This window comes from Xenopus tropicalis, chromosome 4, assembly GCF_000004195.4.
Source record: "Xenopus tropicalis strain Nigerian chromosome 4, UCB_Xtro_10.0, whole genome shotgun sequence".
Lineage (NCBI taxonomy): Eukaryota > Metazoa > Chordata > Amphibia > Anura > Pipidae > Xenopus > Xenopus tropicalis.
Genome location: NC_030680.2, coordinates 3,418,727 through 3,433,608, shown reverse-complemented (window position 1 = coordinate 3,433,608; position 14,882 = coordinate 3,418,727). Strand labels below are relative to the sequence as shown.

The 14,882-nt window shown below is 50.9% G+C and overlaps 1 protein-coding gene across 1 annotated transcript; it reads right to left on the bottom strand.

Annotated features, from left to right (window-relative positions):
* Positions 1 to 3,490: 3,490 nt before the first annotated feature.
* Positions 3,491 to 14,682, bottom strand: psma1 (proteasome subunit alpha 1). Its single transcript, NM_001008158.1, is given in 10 exon segments — positions 3,491 to 3,752; positions 7,044 to 7,148; positions 7,232 to 7,311; positions 8,153 to 8,282; positions 9,448 to 9,518; positions 9,861 to 9,949; positions 10,903 to 11,006; positions 12,300 to 12,401; positions 12,826 to 12,870; positions 14,642 to 14,682. Coding segments are annotated over 10 exon segments (786 nt in total). The 5' UTR covers positions 14,645 to 14,682; the 3' UTR covers positions 3,491 to 3,695.
* Between the last annotated feature and the right edge of the window lie 200 nt (positions 14,683 to 14,882).

The window sequence follows — 14,882 nt, the reverse complement described above, 5'->3', positions numbered from 1 at the left end:
GTGTTTGCTACAGAAACCCTACTATAGTTTATATAAATACCCCGCTGTGTAGCCCCGGGGGCAGCCATTCCTGCACTGGTACAGCTGGGGTGTTTGCTACAGAAACCCTACTATAGTTTATATAAATACCCCGCTGTGTAGCCCCGGGGGCAGCCATTCCTGCACTGGTACAGCTGGGGTGTTTGCTACAGAAACCCTACTATAGTTTATATAAATACCCCCGCTGTGTAGCCCCGGGGGCAGTCATTCCTGCACTGGTACAGCTGGGGTGTTTGCTACAGAAACCCTACTATAGTTTATATAAATACCCCGCTGTGTAGCCCCGGGGGCAGCCGTTCCTGCACTGGTACAGCTGGGGTGTTTGCTGCAGAAACCCTACTATAGTTTATATAAATACCCCCGCTGTGTAGCCCCGGGGGCAGCCATTCCTGCACTGGTACAGCTGGGGTGTTTGCTACAGAAACCCTACTATAGTTTATATAAATACCCCGCTGTGTAGCCCCGGGGGCAGCCGTTCCTGCACCGGTACAGCTGGGGTGTTTGCTACAGAAACCCTACTATAGTTTATATAAATACCCCGCTGTGTAGCCCCCGGGGGCAGCCATTCCTGCACTGGTACAGCTGGGGTGTTTGCTACAGAAACCCTACTATAGTTTATATAAATACCCCGCTGTGTAGCCCCGGGGGCAGCCATTCCTGCACTGGTACAGCTGGGGTGTTTGCTACAGAAACCCTACTATAGTTTATATAAATACCCCGCTGTGTAGCCCCCGGGGGCAGCCATTCCTGCACCGGTACAGCTGGGGTGTTTGCTACAGAAACCCTACTATAGTTTATATAAATACCCCCGCTGTGTAGCCCCGGGGGCAGCCATTCCTGCACCGGTACAGCTGGGGTGTTTGCTACAGAAACCCTACTATAGTTTATATAAATACCCCGCTGTGTAGCCCCGGGGGCAGCCGTTCCTGCACCGGTACAGCTGGGGTGTTTGCTACAGAAACCCTACTATAGTTTATATAAATACCCCGCTGTGTAGCCCCGGGGGCAGCCATTCCTGCACTGGTACAGCTGGGGTGTTTGCTACAGAAACCCTACTATAGTTTATATAAATACCCCGCTGTGTAGCCCCGGGGGTAGCCGTTCCTGCACCGGTACAGCTGGGGTGTTTGCTACAGAAACCCTACTATAGTTTATATAAATACCCGCTGTGTAGCCCCGGGGGCAGCCGTTCCTGCACCGGTACAGCTGGGGTGTTTGCTACAGAAACCCTACTATAGTTTATATAAATACCCCCGCTGTGTAGCCCCGGGGGCAGCCGTTCCTGCACCGGTACAGCTGGGGTGTTTGCTACAGAAACCCTACTATAGTTTATATAAATACCCCCGATGTGTAGCCCCGGGGGCAGCCATTCCTGCACCGGTACAGCTGGGGTGTTTGCTACAGAAACCCTACTATAGTTTATATAAATACCCCCGCTGTGTAGCCCCAGGGGCAGCCGTTCCTGCACTGGTACAGCTGGGGTGTTTGCTACAGAAACCCTACTATAGTTTATATAAATACCCCCGCTGTGTAGCCCCGGGGGCAGCCATTCCTGCACTGGTACAGCTGGGGTGTTTGCTACAGAAACCCTACTATAGTTTATATAAATACCCCGCTGTGTAGCCCCGGGGGCAGCCATTCCTGCACCGGTACAGCTGGGGTGTTTGCTACAGAAACCCTACTATAGTTTATATAAATACCCCGCTGTGTAGCCCCGGGGGCAGCCATTCCTGCACCGGTACAGCTGGGGTGTTTGCTACAGAAACCCTACTATAGTTTATATAAATACCCCCGCTGTGTAGCCCCGGGGGCAGCCATTCCTGCACTGGTACAGCTGGGGTGTTTGCTACAGAAACCCTACTATAGTTTATATAAATACCCCCGCTGTGTAGCCCCGGGGGCAGCAATTCCTGCACTGGTACAGCTGGGGTGTTTGCTACAGAAACCCTACTATAGTTTATATAAATACCCCGCTGTGTAGCCCCGGGGGCAGCCGTTCCTGCACTGGTACAGCTGGGGTGTTTGCTACAGAAATCCTACTATAGTTTATATAAATACCCCCGCTGTGTAGCCCCGGGGGCAGCCGTTCCTGCACCGGTACAGCTGGGGTGTTTGCTACAGAAACCCTACTATAGTTTATATAAATACCCCCGCTGTGTAGCCCCGGGGGCAGCCATTCCTGCCACTGGTACAGCTGGGGTGTTTGCTACAGAAACCCTACTATAGTTTATATAAATACCCCCGCTGTGTAGCCCCGGGGGCAGCCGTTCCTGCACCGGTACAGCTGGGGTGTTTGCTACAGAAACCCTACTATAGTTTATATAAATACCCCCGCTGTGTAGCCCCGGGGGCAGCCGTTCCTGCACTGGTACAGCTGGGGTGTTTGCTACAGAAACCCTACTATAGTTTATATAAATACCCCGCTGTGTAGCCCCGGGGGCAGCCGTTCCTGCACTGGTACAGCTGGGGTGTTTGCTACAGAAACCCTACTATAGTTTATATAAATACCCCCGCTGTGTAGCCCTGGGGGCAGCCATTCCTGCACTGGTACAGCTGGGGTGTTTGCTACAGAAACCCTACTATAGTTTATATAAATACCCCGCTGTGTAGCCCCGGGGGCAGCCATTCCTGCACTGGTACAGCTGGGGTGTTTGCTACAGAAACCCTACTATAGTTTATATAAATACCCCCCGCTGTGTAGCCCCGGGGGCAGCCATTCCTGCACCGGTACAGCTGGGGTGTTTGCTACAGAAACCCTACTATAGTTTATATAAATACCCCCGCTGTGTAGCCCCGGGGGCAGCCATTCCTGCACTGGTACAGCTGGGGTGTTTGCTACAGAAACCCTACTATAGTTTATATAAATACCCTGCTGTGTAGCCCCGGGGGCAGCCGTTCCTGCACCGGTACAGCTGGGGTGTTTGCTACAGAAACCCTACTATAGTTTATATAAATACCCCGCTGTGTAGCCCCGGGGGCAGCCATTCCTGCACTGGTACAGCTGGGGTGTTTGCTACAGAAACCCTACTATAGTTTATATAAATACCCCGCTGTGTAGCCCCGGGGGCAGCCATTCCTGCACTGGTACAGCTGGGGTGTTTGCTACAGAAACCCTACTATAGTTTATATAAATACCCCGCTGTGTAGCCCCGGGGGCAGCCGTTCCTGCACCGGTACAGCTGGGGTGTTTGCTACAGAAACCCTACTATAGTTTATATAAATACCCCGCTGTGTAGCCCCGGGGGCAGCCATTCCTGCACTGGTACAGCTGGGGTGTTTGCTACAGAAACCCTACTATAGTTTATATAAATACCCCGCTGTGTAGCCCCGGGGGGAAACCTCACACAATGAAATTGATGCTGGGAGCTTCTTAATCTCAGAATAAAAAAAATTAGGGCCCTTAAAGAGACACGACCCCCAGGAAAACGTAGAATAAAACTGCTGAAACAAATTGAAGAGGAAAAAAAATCCTTTATTCTTCGTCGCTTTTACAATTATAATCACAATATCATCATACAAAATGTCAGGAAATGCCATAAGCAGATTTATTTCTCCAGAATAGTATTGTGTATGTAAAGCAAGATCTGCTGGGGGGAGCAATGTGGCATAGGGTCCTCGGGGGCGGGTTCAGGGCGGGGCCTTCATCCACTTTCAGTTTAGTGCTCCATAGGCTCCTCCTGCTTTTCTACTGGTTCTTCAGCAGGGGGCGCAACCTGGGACAGAGGGAAAAATTTTGTTAAACTAAATACAGGTCCTTTTCAAAAAATTAGCATATTGTGATAAAGTTCATTATTTTCTGTAATGTACTGATAAACATTAGACTTTCATATATTTTAGATTCATTACACACAACTGAAGTAGTCCAAGCCTTTTCTTGTTTTAATATTGATGATTGTGGCATACAGCTCATGGGAACCCAAAATTCCTATCTCAAAAAATTAGCATATCATGAAAAGGTTCTCTAAACGAGCTATTAACCTAATCATCTGAATCAACTAATTAACTCTAAAAACCTGCAAAAGATTCCTGAGGCTTTTAAAAACTCCCAGCCTGGTTCATTACTCAAAACCGCAATCATGGGTAAGACTGCCGACCTGACTGCTGCCCAGAAGGCCATCATTGACACCCTCAAGCAAGAGGGTAAGACACAGAAAGAAATTTCTGAACAAATAGGCTGTTCCCAGAGTGCTGTATCAAGGCACCTCAGTGGGAAGTCTGTGGGAAGGAAAAAGTGTGGCAGAAAACGCTGCACAACGAGAAGAGGTGACCGGGCCCTGAGGAAGATTGTGGAGAAGGACCGATTCCTGACCTTGGGGGACCAGCGGAAGCAGTGGACTGAGTCTGGAGTAGAAACATCCAGAGCCACCGTGTACAGGCGGTGCAGGAAATGGGCTACAGGTGCCGCATTCCCCAGGTCAAGCCACTTTTGAACCAGAAACAGCGGCAGAAGCGCCTGACCTGGGCTACAGAGAAGTAGCACTGGACTGTTGCTCAGTGGTCCAAAGTATGTCATTCGGAAATCAAGGTGCCAGAGTCTGGAGGAAGACTGGGGAGAGGGAAATGCCAAAATGCCTGAAGTCCAGTGTCAAGTACCCACAGTCAGTGATGGTCTGGGGTGCCATGTCAGCTGCTGGTGTTGGGCCACTGTGTTTTATCAAGGGCAGGGTCAATGCAGCTAGCTATCAGGAGATTTTGGAGCACTTCATGCTTCCATCTGCTGAAAAGCTTTATGGAGATGAAGATTTCATTTTTCAGCATGACCTGGCACCTGCTCACAGTGCCAAAACCACTGGTAAATGGTTTACTGACCATGGTATTACTGTGCTCAATTGGCCTGCCAACTCTCCTGACCTGAACCCCATAGAGAATCTGTGGGATATTGTGAAGAGAAAGTTGAGAGACACAAGAGCCAACACTCTGGATGAGCTTAAGGCCGCTATTGAAGCATCCTGGGCCTCCATAACACCTGAGCAGTGCCACAGGCTGATTGCCTCCATGCCACGCCACATTGAAGCAGTCATTTCTGCAAAAGGATTCCCGACCAAGTATTGAGTGCATAACTGAACATAATTATTTGAAGGTTGACTTTTTTTGTATTAAAAACACTTTTCTTTTATTGGGCGGATGAAATATGCTAATTTTTTGAGATAGGAATTTTGGGTTTTCATGAGCTGTATGCCACAATCATCAATATTAAAACAAGAAAAGGCCTGAACTACTTCAGTTGTGTGTAATGAATCTAAAATATATGAAAGTCTAATGTTTATCAGTACATTACAGAAAATAATGAACTTTATCACAATATGCTAATTTTTTGAAAAGGACCTGTATATCCCTATGTAAGGGTGTTTGTACCTAGAGCCTATGGGTGTTCTGTTCTGCTCCAACAGCCCAATAACTCACTGTTGGGTTAAGATATTTCCAGAAATGAAAACAAATGACCCCTCCAATCCATCTTCCCTTTAGCTGACATAAGGAGCTTCTAATGAATCCCTGTACCATCACATACATAGGGGGACGGGGGCATTTACACTAGAGGGAGCTGCTAGGATGAACATAGCCCCCTACTTGTCTCTAGGGTGCTGGCAGATAGTCACTGGTTACTAGGGGTTTCAGGGCCCATAGGAATGGACTGTTCCATTTACATTGCAGAAGAACATTTATATAAACCCTGTGCTGGAAACGTTAGAGTAACTGGCCATTAAAGGTGAACTAAACCTTCACTAAAGTAGGGCAGAAATGGTGCACATTATGTTTGGGGCTTCTGTGCCAGCCCATGGGCCCCAAGCCCTTTAGTAATGAAAACCCACACCCTCCACCTAAAATGTCCTCCTACCCACGTCCGCCACCACATATGTCCCCAGACCCACACCTGCTACCCAATATGTCCCCCTACCCAGACCCACAGCCGCCCACCAATATGCCCCCCTACCCAGACCCACCCCCCAATATGTCCCCAGACCCACAACCGCCCCCCAATATGTCCCCCTACCCAAACCCAGACCCGCCCCCCAATATGTCCCCCTACCCAAACCCAGACCCGCCCCCCAATATGTCCCCCTACCCAAACCCGCCCCCCAATATGTCCCCCTACCCAAACCCAGACCCGCCCCCCATTATGTCCCCCTACCCAAACCCAGACCCGCCCCCCATTATGTCCCCCTACCCAAACCCGCCCCCCATTATGTCCCCCTACCCAAACCCAGACCCGCCCCCCATTATGTCCCCCTACCCAAACCCAGACCCGCCCCCCATTATGTCCCCCACCCAGACCCAAACCCGCCCCCCATTATGCCCCCCAACCCAGACCCACACCCGCCCCCCATTATGTCCCCCACCCAGACCCACACCCGCCCCCCAATATGTCCCCCTACCCAAACCCACACCCACCCCCCATTATGCCCCCCATTATGTCCCCCTACCCAGGCCCACACCCGCCCCCCAATATGTCCCCCTACCCACACCCACCCCCCATTATGCCCCCCTACCCACACCCACCCCCCATTATGCCCCCAACCCAGACCCACACCCGCCCCCCATTATGTCCCCCTACCCAGGCCCACACCCGCCCCCCAATATGTCCCCCTACCCACACCCACCCCCCATTATGCCCCCCTACCCACACCCACCCCCCATTATGCCCCCCAACCCAGACCCACACCCGCCCCCCATTATGTCCCCCTACCCAGGCCCACACCCGCCCCCCAATATGTCCCCCTACCCACACCTGCTGCCTGAACCTGACTGCGAATAGGTAACCTGGGATCTGCAAAACCAGAAGTGACATCACTCCGGAGCAAATCAGTAGGGTGAGGGAAAAAAATTGCAGTATCCATGGGGAAGGGTGGGAGGGACCATCCCTGTACCTTACCCAGGTAGGTTACCGGCAGACTGCCTGCACCATCAGAATATTTGCCCAACACCTGCGGGTATCCCATGGGTACCGGCCCCCATGCCAGACTCTCTTAATATCACGTTTCCTGGCAAGTTCTGGGGTTCCTCACCTTCCTCTGGGGTCTTTCTTCCAAGCCCTCCAGAAACGGGGCGACCTCGTCGTCATCGTAGATTGTAAACTCCATTTCTTTCCCAACGATGCCGATAGAGACATTCTGCGGAACGGGGCAGAACAGTGAGGCGGGGCCCTTTAATATACCATTTAGGGAGGAGATTATCACTAACAGGGAGCCGTTACCTTAGTGGTGAGATCCTGCTCTGCCGGGAGGGTTTCTCTCAGAGCGCGGAGCCCGTGTTTCACCAGATCGTTCAGATTGCCTGCATGGGGAGGAGCATTTAAATCCACTTTTATTATCTTATATTATGCTATTCTGAGACAAATTGCAATTGGTCTTCATTTTTTATTATTTGCGGTTTATGAATGAATAAGGTTTTTGTTCAGCAGCTCTCCAGTTTGGAATTTCAGCCGCAGTCTGGTTGCTAGGGTCCAATTTAACCTAGCAACCAGCCAGTGGTTTGAAAGAGAGACAGGGATATGAATAGTGGCAGGACTAAACAGAAAAACTAGTAATGAAAAGTAACAATAACAATAAAACTGGAGCCTCACAGAGAGATAGTCTTTTGGCTGCCGGGGTCAGTGACCCCCATTTGAAACCTGGAAAGCGTCTAAAGAGAGTAGGCAAATAATTTAAAAAACTATGGAGACCAACTGAAAAGTTGCTAAGAATAGGCCATTCTATAACATACTGAAAGTTAACCTTTCATCTGCTGGACAATTCTGCATCGTTTAGGCTCTCGGGACAATTTAAAGGGTAACTTAAATCTTAGTCACGTATAAATCAGCCCGTATTTCTATGGAACAACTTGACTGATTCCCCTTTCTACCCTCTCAGGGAATCTGCTTGCCTGCAGGGGTTATTTCCAAGGCTAAATATTATTCTGTTTATTGCTTCCCTGCAGACCAGTGGGCTTTACACTTTCACACCCCCCTTGGGAGCCCAACATTTGGTGGAACCCCCATTTATATCCCCCCAGTCTTCCCTTCTATTGCCTTGGGGTGAAACCAATGCTCCCTTTTCTCTTCTTGTTCTTGCTATAACATTGGGCCGATGGGCACAAATGGCTGCCACAGTGCCGGCCACTGCCCCGGCTCACTTACAGTCTAGGAACTCCGACATGTGTCGCTCCAGGTAGGTGCGCGCCGACTGAGACCTCGCTCCGATGGACATTGCTCTGCAGTCAAAGTAATTTGCAGAGGGGCAGGTCTGGAAAATGTGGGGTCCCATGTCCTGCAATATAAGTGTATTATTAGCCTTTATATTGTACCACCATTAAAATTTATTTATATATAAATATACATATATACACATATATACATATATATATTATTATTATCATTTATTTATAAAGTGCCAACATACCCCGCATCGCTGTACAGTAAGTGGGTTTCATACATTGGGCATACAGAGTAACATATACAGCAATCAGTAACCGATACAGGAGGGGAAGGGAGCCCTGCCCCAAAGAGCTTACACTCTACAAGGAGTAACATATAAAGCAATCAGTAACCGATACAGGAGGGGAAGGGAGCCCTGCCCCAAAGAGCTTACACTCTACAAGGAGTAACATATAAAGCAATCAGTAAACGATACAGGAGGTGAAGGGAGCCCTGCCCCAAAGAGCTTACACTCTACAAGGAGTAACATATAAAGCAATCAGTAACCGATACAGGAGGGGAAGGGAGCCCTGCCCAAAAGAGCTTACACTCTACAAGGAGTAACATATAAAGCAATCAGTAACCGATACAGGAGGGGAAGGGAGCCCTGCCCAAAAGAGCTTACACTCTACAAGGAGTAACATATAAAGCAATCAGTAACCGATACAGGAGGGGAAGGGAGCCCTGCCCCAAAGAGCTTACACTCTACAAGGAGTAACATATAAAGCAATCAGTAACCGATACAGGAGGGGAAGGGAGCCCTGCCCAAAAGAGCTTACACTCTACAAGGAGTAACATATAAAGCAATCAGTAACCGATACAAGAGGTGAAGAGAGCCCTGCCCCAAAGAGCTTACACTCTACAAGGAGTAACATATAAAGCAATCAGTAACCGATACAGGAGGGGAAGAGAGCCCTGCCCAAAAGAGCTTACACTCTACAAGGAGTTACATATAAAGCAATCAGTAACCGATACAGGAGGGGAAGGGAGCCCTGTCCAAAAGAGCTTACACTCTACAAGGAGTAACATATAAAGCAATCAGTAACCGATACAGGAGGGGAAGAGAGCCCTGCCCCAAAGAGCTTACACTCTACACATACATACATACATATATATTCCCCAGTTCTTCAAGACTGATAAATTAACTAATAAATGTACAGGTAAGAGCAAGAAACTTACTAAAGGGGATGTTTAAGCCATTTAAAAAAAAAAAAAAAAAAAGGGGGGGGGTGTCTTACATCGTATCCAGCGATGAGCAGCCCAACGCCGTATGGTCTCCGCCCATAGCGCTGAGTTGGAATTTGGGTTTCTTTAGGGATAGTTAAAGAAAATGTTCAATAAAAAGAAGCCAGAGATCTTCTGACCTGCAGAATTGCCTACAGAGTTAAAAAACACAATTCTGGGGCTCATTAATAAACACTGGGCAGTAACCCCTGGCAACCAATCAAATGCCTTCTTTCATTATTGAACCTGCAGCTGCCTGGAAAACGCCAGTCATTGATTGGTTGCTATGGGTTCCTGCCCAGTGTTTATAAATAAGCCCCTCTGTGTTCCATTCTGCCAGTAGATCAGAGAGACAACCTGAGGGCTCAGTGGAATCTCTAATCTATAGTGACTGTATCGCCGCACTAGGCCGAGACGGAAAGGATACTGCTGCCAATCTGGGAGACCAGTCGGGACACCGGCAGGGGGCGGTCGAACACAAAGCGAGAGTCCAGGCACTCCTGCCGCATAAAGTTACTGCGAGATACGAGAGAGTCAGCGGTGAGAAACGCTTGCACCCAAGGCATGGCCCCACAACTACGCCCCAACTTCCCCCCCCCCCCAACTATGCCCCAACTCCCCCCCCCAACTATGCCCCAACTTCCCCCCCCCCCAACTATGCCCCAACTTCCCCCCCACCCAACTATGCCCCAACTTCCCCCCCCCCCAACTATGCCCCAACTTCCCCCCCCCCAACTATGCCCCAACTTCCCCCCCCCCCAACTATGCCCCAACTTCCCCCCCCCCCAACTATGCCCCAACTTCCCCCCCCCCAACTATGCCCCAACTTCCCCCCCCCCAACTATGCCCCAACTTCCCCCCCCCCAACTATGCCCCAACTTCCCCCCCCCCAACTATGCCCCAACTTCCCCCCCCCCCAACTATGCCCCAACTTCCCCCCCCCCCAACTATGCCCCAACTTCCCCCCCCCCAACTATGCCCAACTTCCCCCCCCAACTGCCCCAACTTCCCCCCCCCCCAACTATGCCCCAACTTCCCCCCCCCAACTATGCCCCAACTTCCCCCCCCCAAACTATGCCCCAACTTCCCCCCCCCCCAACTATGCCCCAACTTCCCCCCCCCAACTACGCCCCAACGTCCCCCCCACCCAACTACGCCCCAACGTCCCCCCCACCCCAACTACGCCCCCAACTTCCCCCCACCCAACTACGCCCCAGGCCCCCCACCCAAACTACGACCCAGGCCCCCTCCCCACAACTACGCCCCAGGCCCCCTCCCCACAACTACGCCCCAGGCCCCCCACCCAACTACGCCCCAGGCCCCCCCCACCCAACTACGCCCCCAGGCCCCCCCCACCCAACTACGCCCCAGGCCCCCCCACCCAACTACGCCCCAGGCCCCCCCACCCAACTACACCCCAGGCATGGTGCAAAGTGCTGCCATTAGGAAAGGGACGGACCATTACTCACCATAGGAGGCGGGCGTCGGCGGTGAGGCCGGCAATGGAAATACCAACGTGATTGTCCACATTGAGAATTTTCTTCTGATGAGCCGCCAGTTCTGACTGTGCCCTCTGTACGGAAACAGGAAGGGGGGGGCAGATAAGGAAGTTTAATAGGGAATGTACAGGTATGGGATCCCTTATCCGGAAACCCATTATCCAGAAAGTTCAGAATTACGGAAAGGCCATTTCCCATAGACTCAATTATAAGCAAATAATTCTAATTTTTAAAAATGATTTGCTTTTTTTTTTCCCCCTATAATAATAAAACAGTACCTGTACTTGATCCCAACTAAGATATAATTACCCCTTATTGGGGCAGAACAGCCCTATTGGGTTTATTTAATGGTTAAATGATTCCCTTTTCTCTGTAATAATAAAACAGTACCTGTACTTGATCCCAACTAAGATATAATTACCCCTTATTGGGGCAGAACATCCCTATTGGGTTTATTTCATGGTTAAATGATTCCCTTTTCTCTGTAATAATAAAACAGTACCTGTACTTGATCCCAACTAAGATATAATTACCCCTTATTGGGGCAGAACAGCCCTATTGGGTTTATTTAATGGTTAAATGATTCCCTTTTCTCTGTAATAATAAAACAGTACCTGTACTTGATCCCAACTAAGATATAATTACCCCTTATTGGGGCAGAACAGCCCTATTGGGTTTATTTAATGGTTAAATGATTCCCTTTTCTCTGTAATAATAAAACAGTACCTGTACTTGATCCCAACTAAGATATAATTACCCCTTATTGGGGGCAGAACAGCCCTATTGGGTTTATTTAATGGTTAAATGATTCCCTTTTCTCTGTAATAATAAAACAGTACCTGTACTTGATCCCAACTAAGATATAATTACCCCTTATTGGGGGCAGAACAGCCCTATTGGGTTTATTTAATATTTAAATGATTTTTAGCAGACTTAAGTTATGGAGATCCAAATTACAGAAAAATCCCTTATCCAGAAAACCCCAGGTCCCGAGCATTCTGGATAATAGGTCCCATACCTGTACCACTTAATATCCCAATTAGGGATGCACCGAATCCAGGATTTGGTTTGGGATTCAGGAAAGATTCGGCCGAATCCAAGTGTCTGGTCATGTGAACACGGAAGTAAAAAAAAAAAAATGTAAGCTCACACTTCTATTTAACCCTTCTATAGCCTAATTTGGCCGATCCTTTCAACCCAACAATAAAGGATTTGGTGCATCCCTAATACTAATATAATAATAATGCTTTAGATCCCGTCCCTTTAATAGGAGGGATCAGACATTTCTGTCTCCATGGTTACAGGCACTTGTAGTACCCCTTATGGACTGATGGTGGCGACCAGAACAGATGTTCCCTTCTACTCACCTTTAACGCTACCAGCACAGCGTGAGATTTAGACTTCAGTCCGACGGTGGCAGATCCCTGCTTCACGGCCTCCATTGCGTACTCAATCTGATGGATACGGCCCTGGGGGGGGGGGGGGGCAAGAGAGGCTCAGGGTATATACTCAGTAACAAGTCTGGGCATGCAGTGGGGGGCAACTTGCTGGCCAGAGGGGGGCGGCGGCACTGTAGGATAGGAACCAATCAGCAACTAGGCTGACCTGATAGGGAACTGAAGCCTGTCTTTACTTGTGTGTGTGAAGGGCTGTGATTGGCTCTCCCCCTCCTACTGTGCTTCTGGCAGGGACCGTTAGGACACGCCCACCCCTCATCTGAAACACAGACAGGGACCTGAGAGGATCTATAGGGAGCTACAATAAAGGGGCCATTTTTACAGTGAAACCTTATATTATTCATAATTGCCTATAGGATGAGGGTAGGGGTTTGTTTATCCTATATGTCTCCTTCAATAAAACCATCACTAATTGGTCAATCCGATTCGTTATTACCTGAGGGCTCCACACGGTAACGTCATTGTCGTACTGATTGCGGAACTAGGAGAGAAAACACACAGAACATTAATTCATGTTAGAGGCAGTTTGGCGCGTTGCAGCCCTGTTACCCCCCCTGTTACCCCAGCAGAACCGTAGACTCAGTATGAGGAAATATTAAAGTGGGACGGAGAGGGGTCTTAGAGGTACCGGCCACCCGAGAGCAACAAGAACATTGAGAGGATAAAGCAATGTATCAGAAGCCGGAACCAGAGTGCCGCTACATTGATTCAGGAGTCAGAAATGCAGAGAACTGGCTGAGTCACAAAGTGAAAGTGAAACCACCGAAAGGATTTCATGGAAAAACACCAAGGGGCAGATTTCTCAGAATGGGAGGTTAGAGGCTGCAGGGGTTAAACTATAACTCCCGAGGGGCTGTGACTGAGTATGGGATTATGGGCAATATCTTATTCCTAAGGTTTGGTGGGGCCCTGGGATGACTTTGCTGTGGCCCCATGACACTATCCTGGGGGAGGAGCTACTTCTGCTGTCAGGGGTAACATCCAACCAGTCTCCCCGTCTGTCTAATGGGCAACAACTCCCTGCATCCCCCCCATCAGCTTGAAATTAGAACCGCCCTGGGGTATAAACATATATAAAATGCCCCACAGGGCCCCAGCTATAGGGGAATGCCCCACTCCCAGCTATGGCAGAAAGGGACAGGGAATAGGTTCATGGGCCCAGTCCCTGGAGCTGTCAGAGAGTTGCAGTTCAACACCAGCAGGAGGGCTACAGGCTGGAGATCCCTGGGGCAATTAGCAGAAATATACCCCCTGTCTGACCTATACAGGGTAAAAACCCAGCGGCCCTACTGCCCCCCCCGGGCAGCTGTACCCCCTACCTACTTGCCCCCCAGGCAGCTGTACCCCCTACCTACCTGCCCCCCGGGCAGCTGTACCCCCTACCTACCTGCCCCCCAGGCAGCTGTACCCCCTACCTACCTGCCCCCCAGGCAGCTGTACCCCCTACCTACCTGCCCCCCGGGCAGCTGTACCCCTACCTATCTGCCCCCCGGGCAGCTGTACCCCCTACCTACCTGCCCCCCGGGCAGCTGTACCCCCTACCTACCTGCCCCCCGGGCAGCTGTACCCCCTACCTACCTGCCCCCCCGGGCAGCTGTACCCCTACCTACCTGCCCCCCAGGCAGCTGTACCCCCTACCTATCTGCCCCCGGGCAGCTGTACCCCTACCTACCTGCCCCCAAGGGCAGCTGTACCCCCTACCTACCTGCCCCCCGGGCAGCTGTACCCTACCTACCTGCCCCCCGGGCAGCTGTACCCCCTACCTATCTGCCCCCGGGCAGCTGTACCCCCTACCTACCTGCCCCCAGGCAGCTGTACCCCTACCTACCTGCCCCCCGGGCAGCTGTACCCCCTACCTACCTGCCCCCTACCTATCTGCCCCCGGGCAGCTGTACCCCCTACCTACCTGCCCCCCCGGGCAGCTGTACCCCTACCTACCTGCCCCCGGGCAGCTGTACCCCTACCTACCTGCCCCCGGGCAGCTGTACCCCCTACCTACCTGCCCCCCGGGCAGCTGTACCCCTACCTACCTGCCCCCCGGGCAGCTGTACCCCTACCTGCCCCGACCTGCCCCCCATGTACAGGGACACTGAGGCGGAAAAGCTGCAGAAACTCTATGGAGGCGCCAGTTTCGCTTTGACAACGGAGCTAACTCGGTGCAACGGGCACGGGGGGGGGGCTCCTCCCTCTCACTACCCGGGGGGGAGGGGTACGAGACGCTGGGGGAACCGGTCCCAAAGCCCCGGACTCACCATGCTGAGCGGAACCTCGACTCCTGCTGAATAATGCTGCCGGCTCGGCGATAGGCTACTCAGGTCTGACAGGGAGGAAACGAGGGAAGCGCCACAGAAAGCTGTGGGCTCGGGGATTGGCTTATCTGGTCTCGATAGAAAGACAGGGAAAGGGGCGGTGCTAGAATAAGAACCAATGACTGACAGCTCCATTAGCCAGTACAGTCATGTGATTATCTGCCGCGTCACTAAACTTTATTAG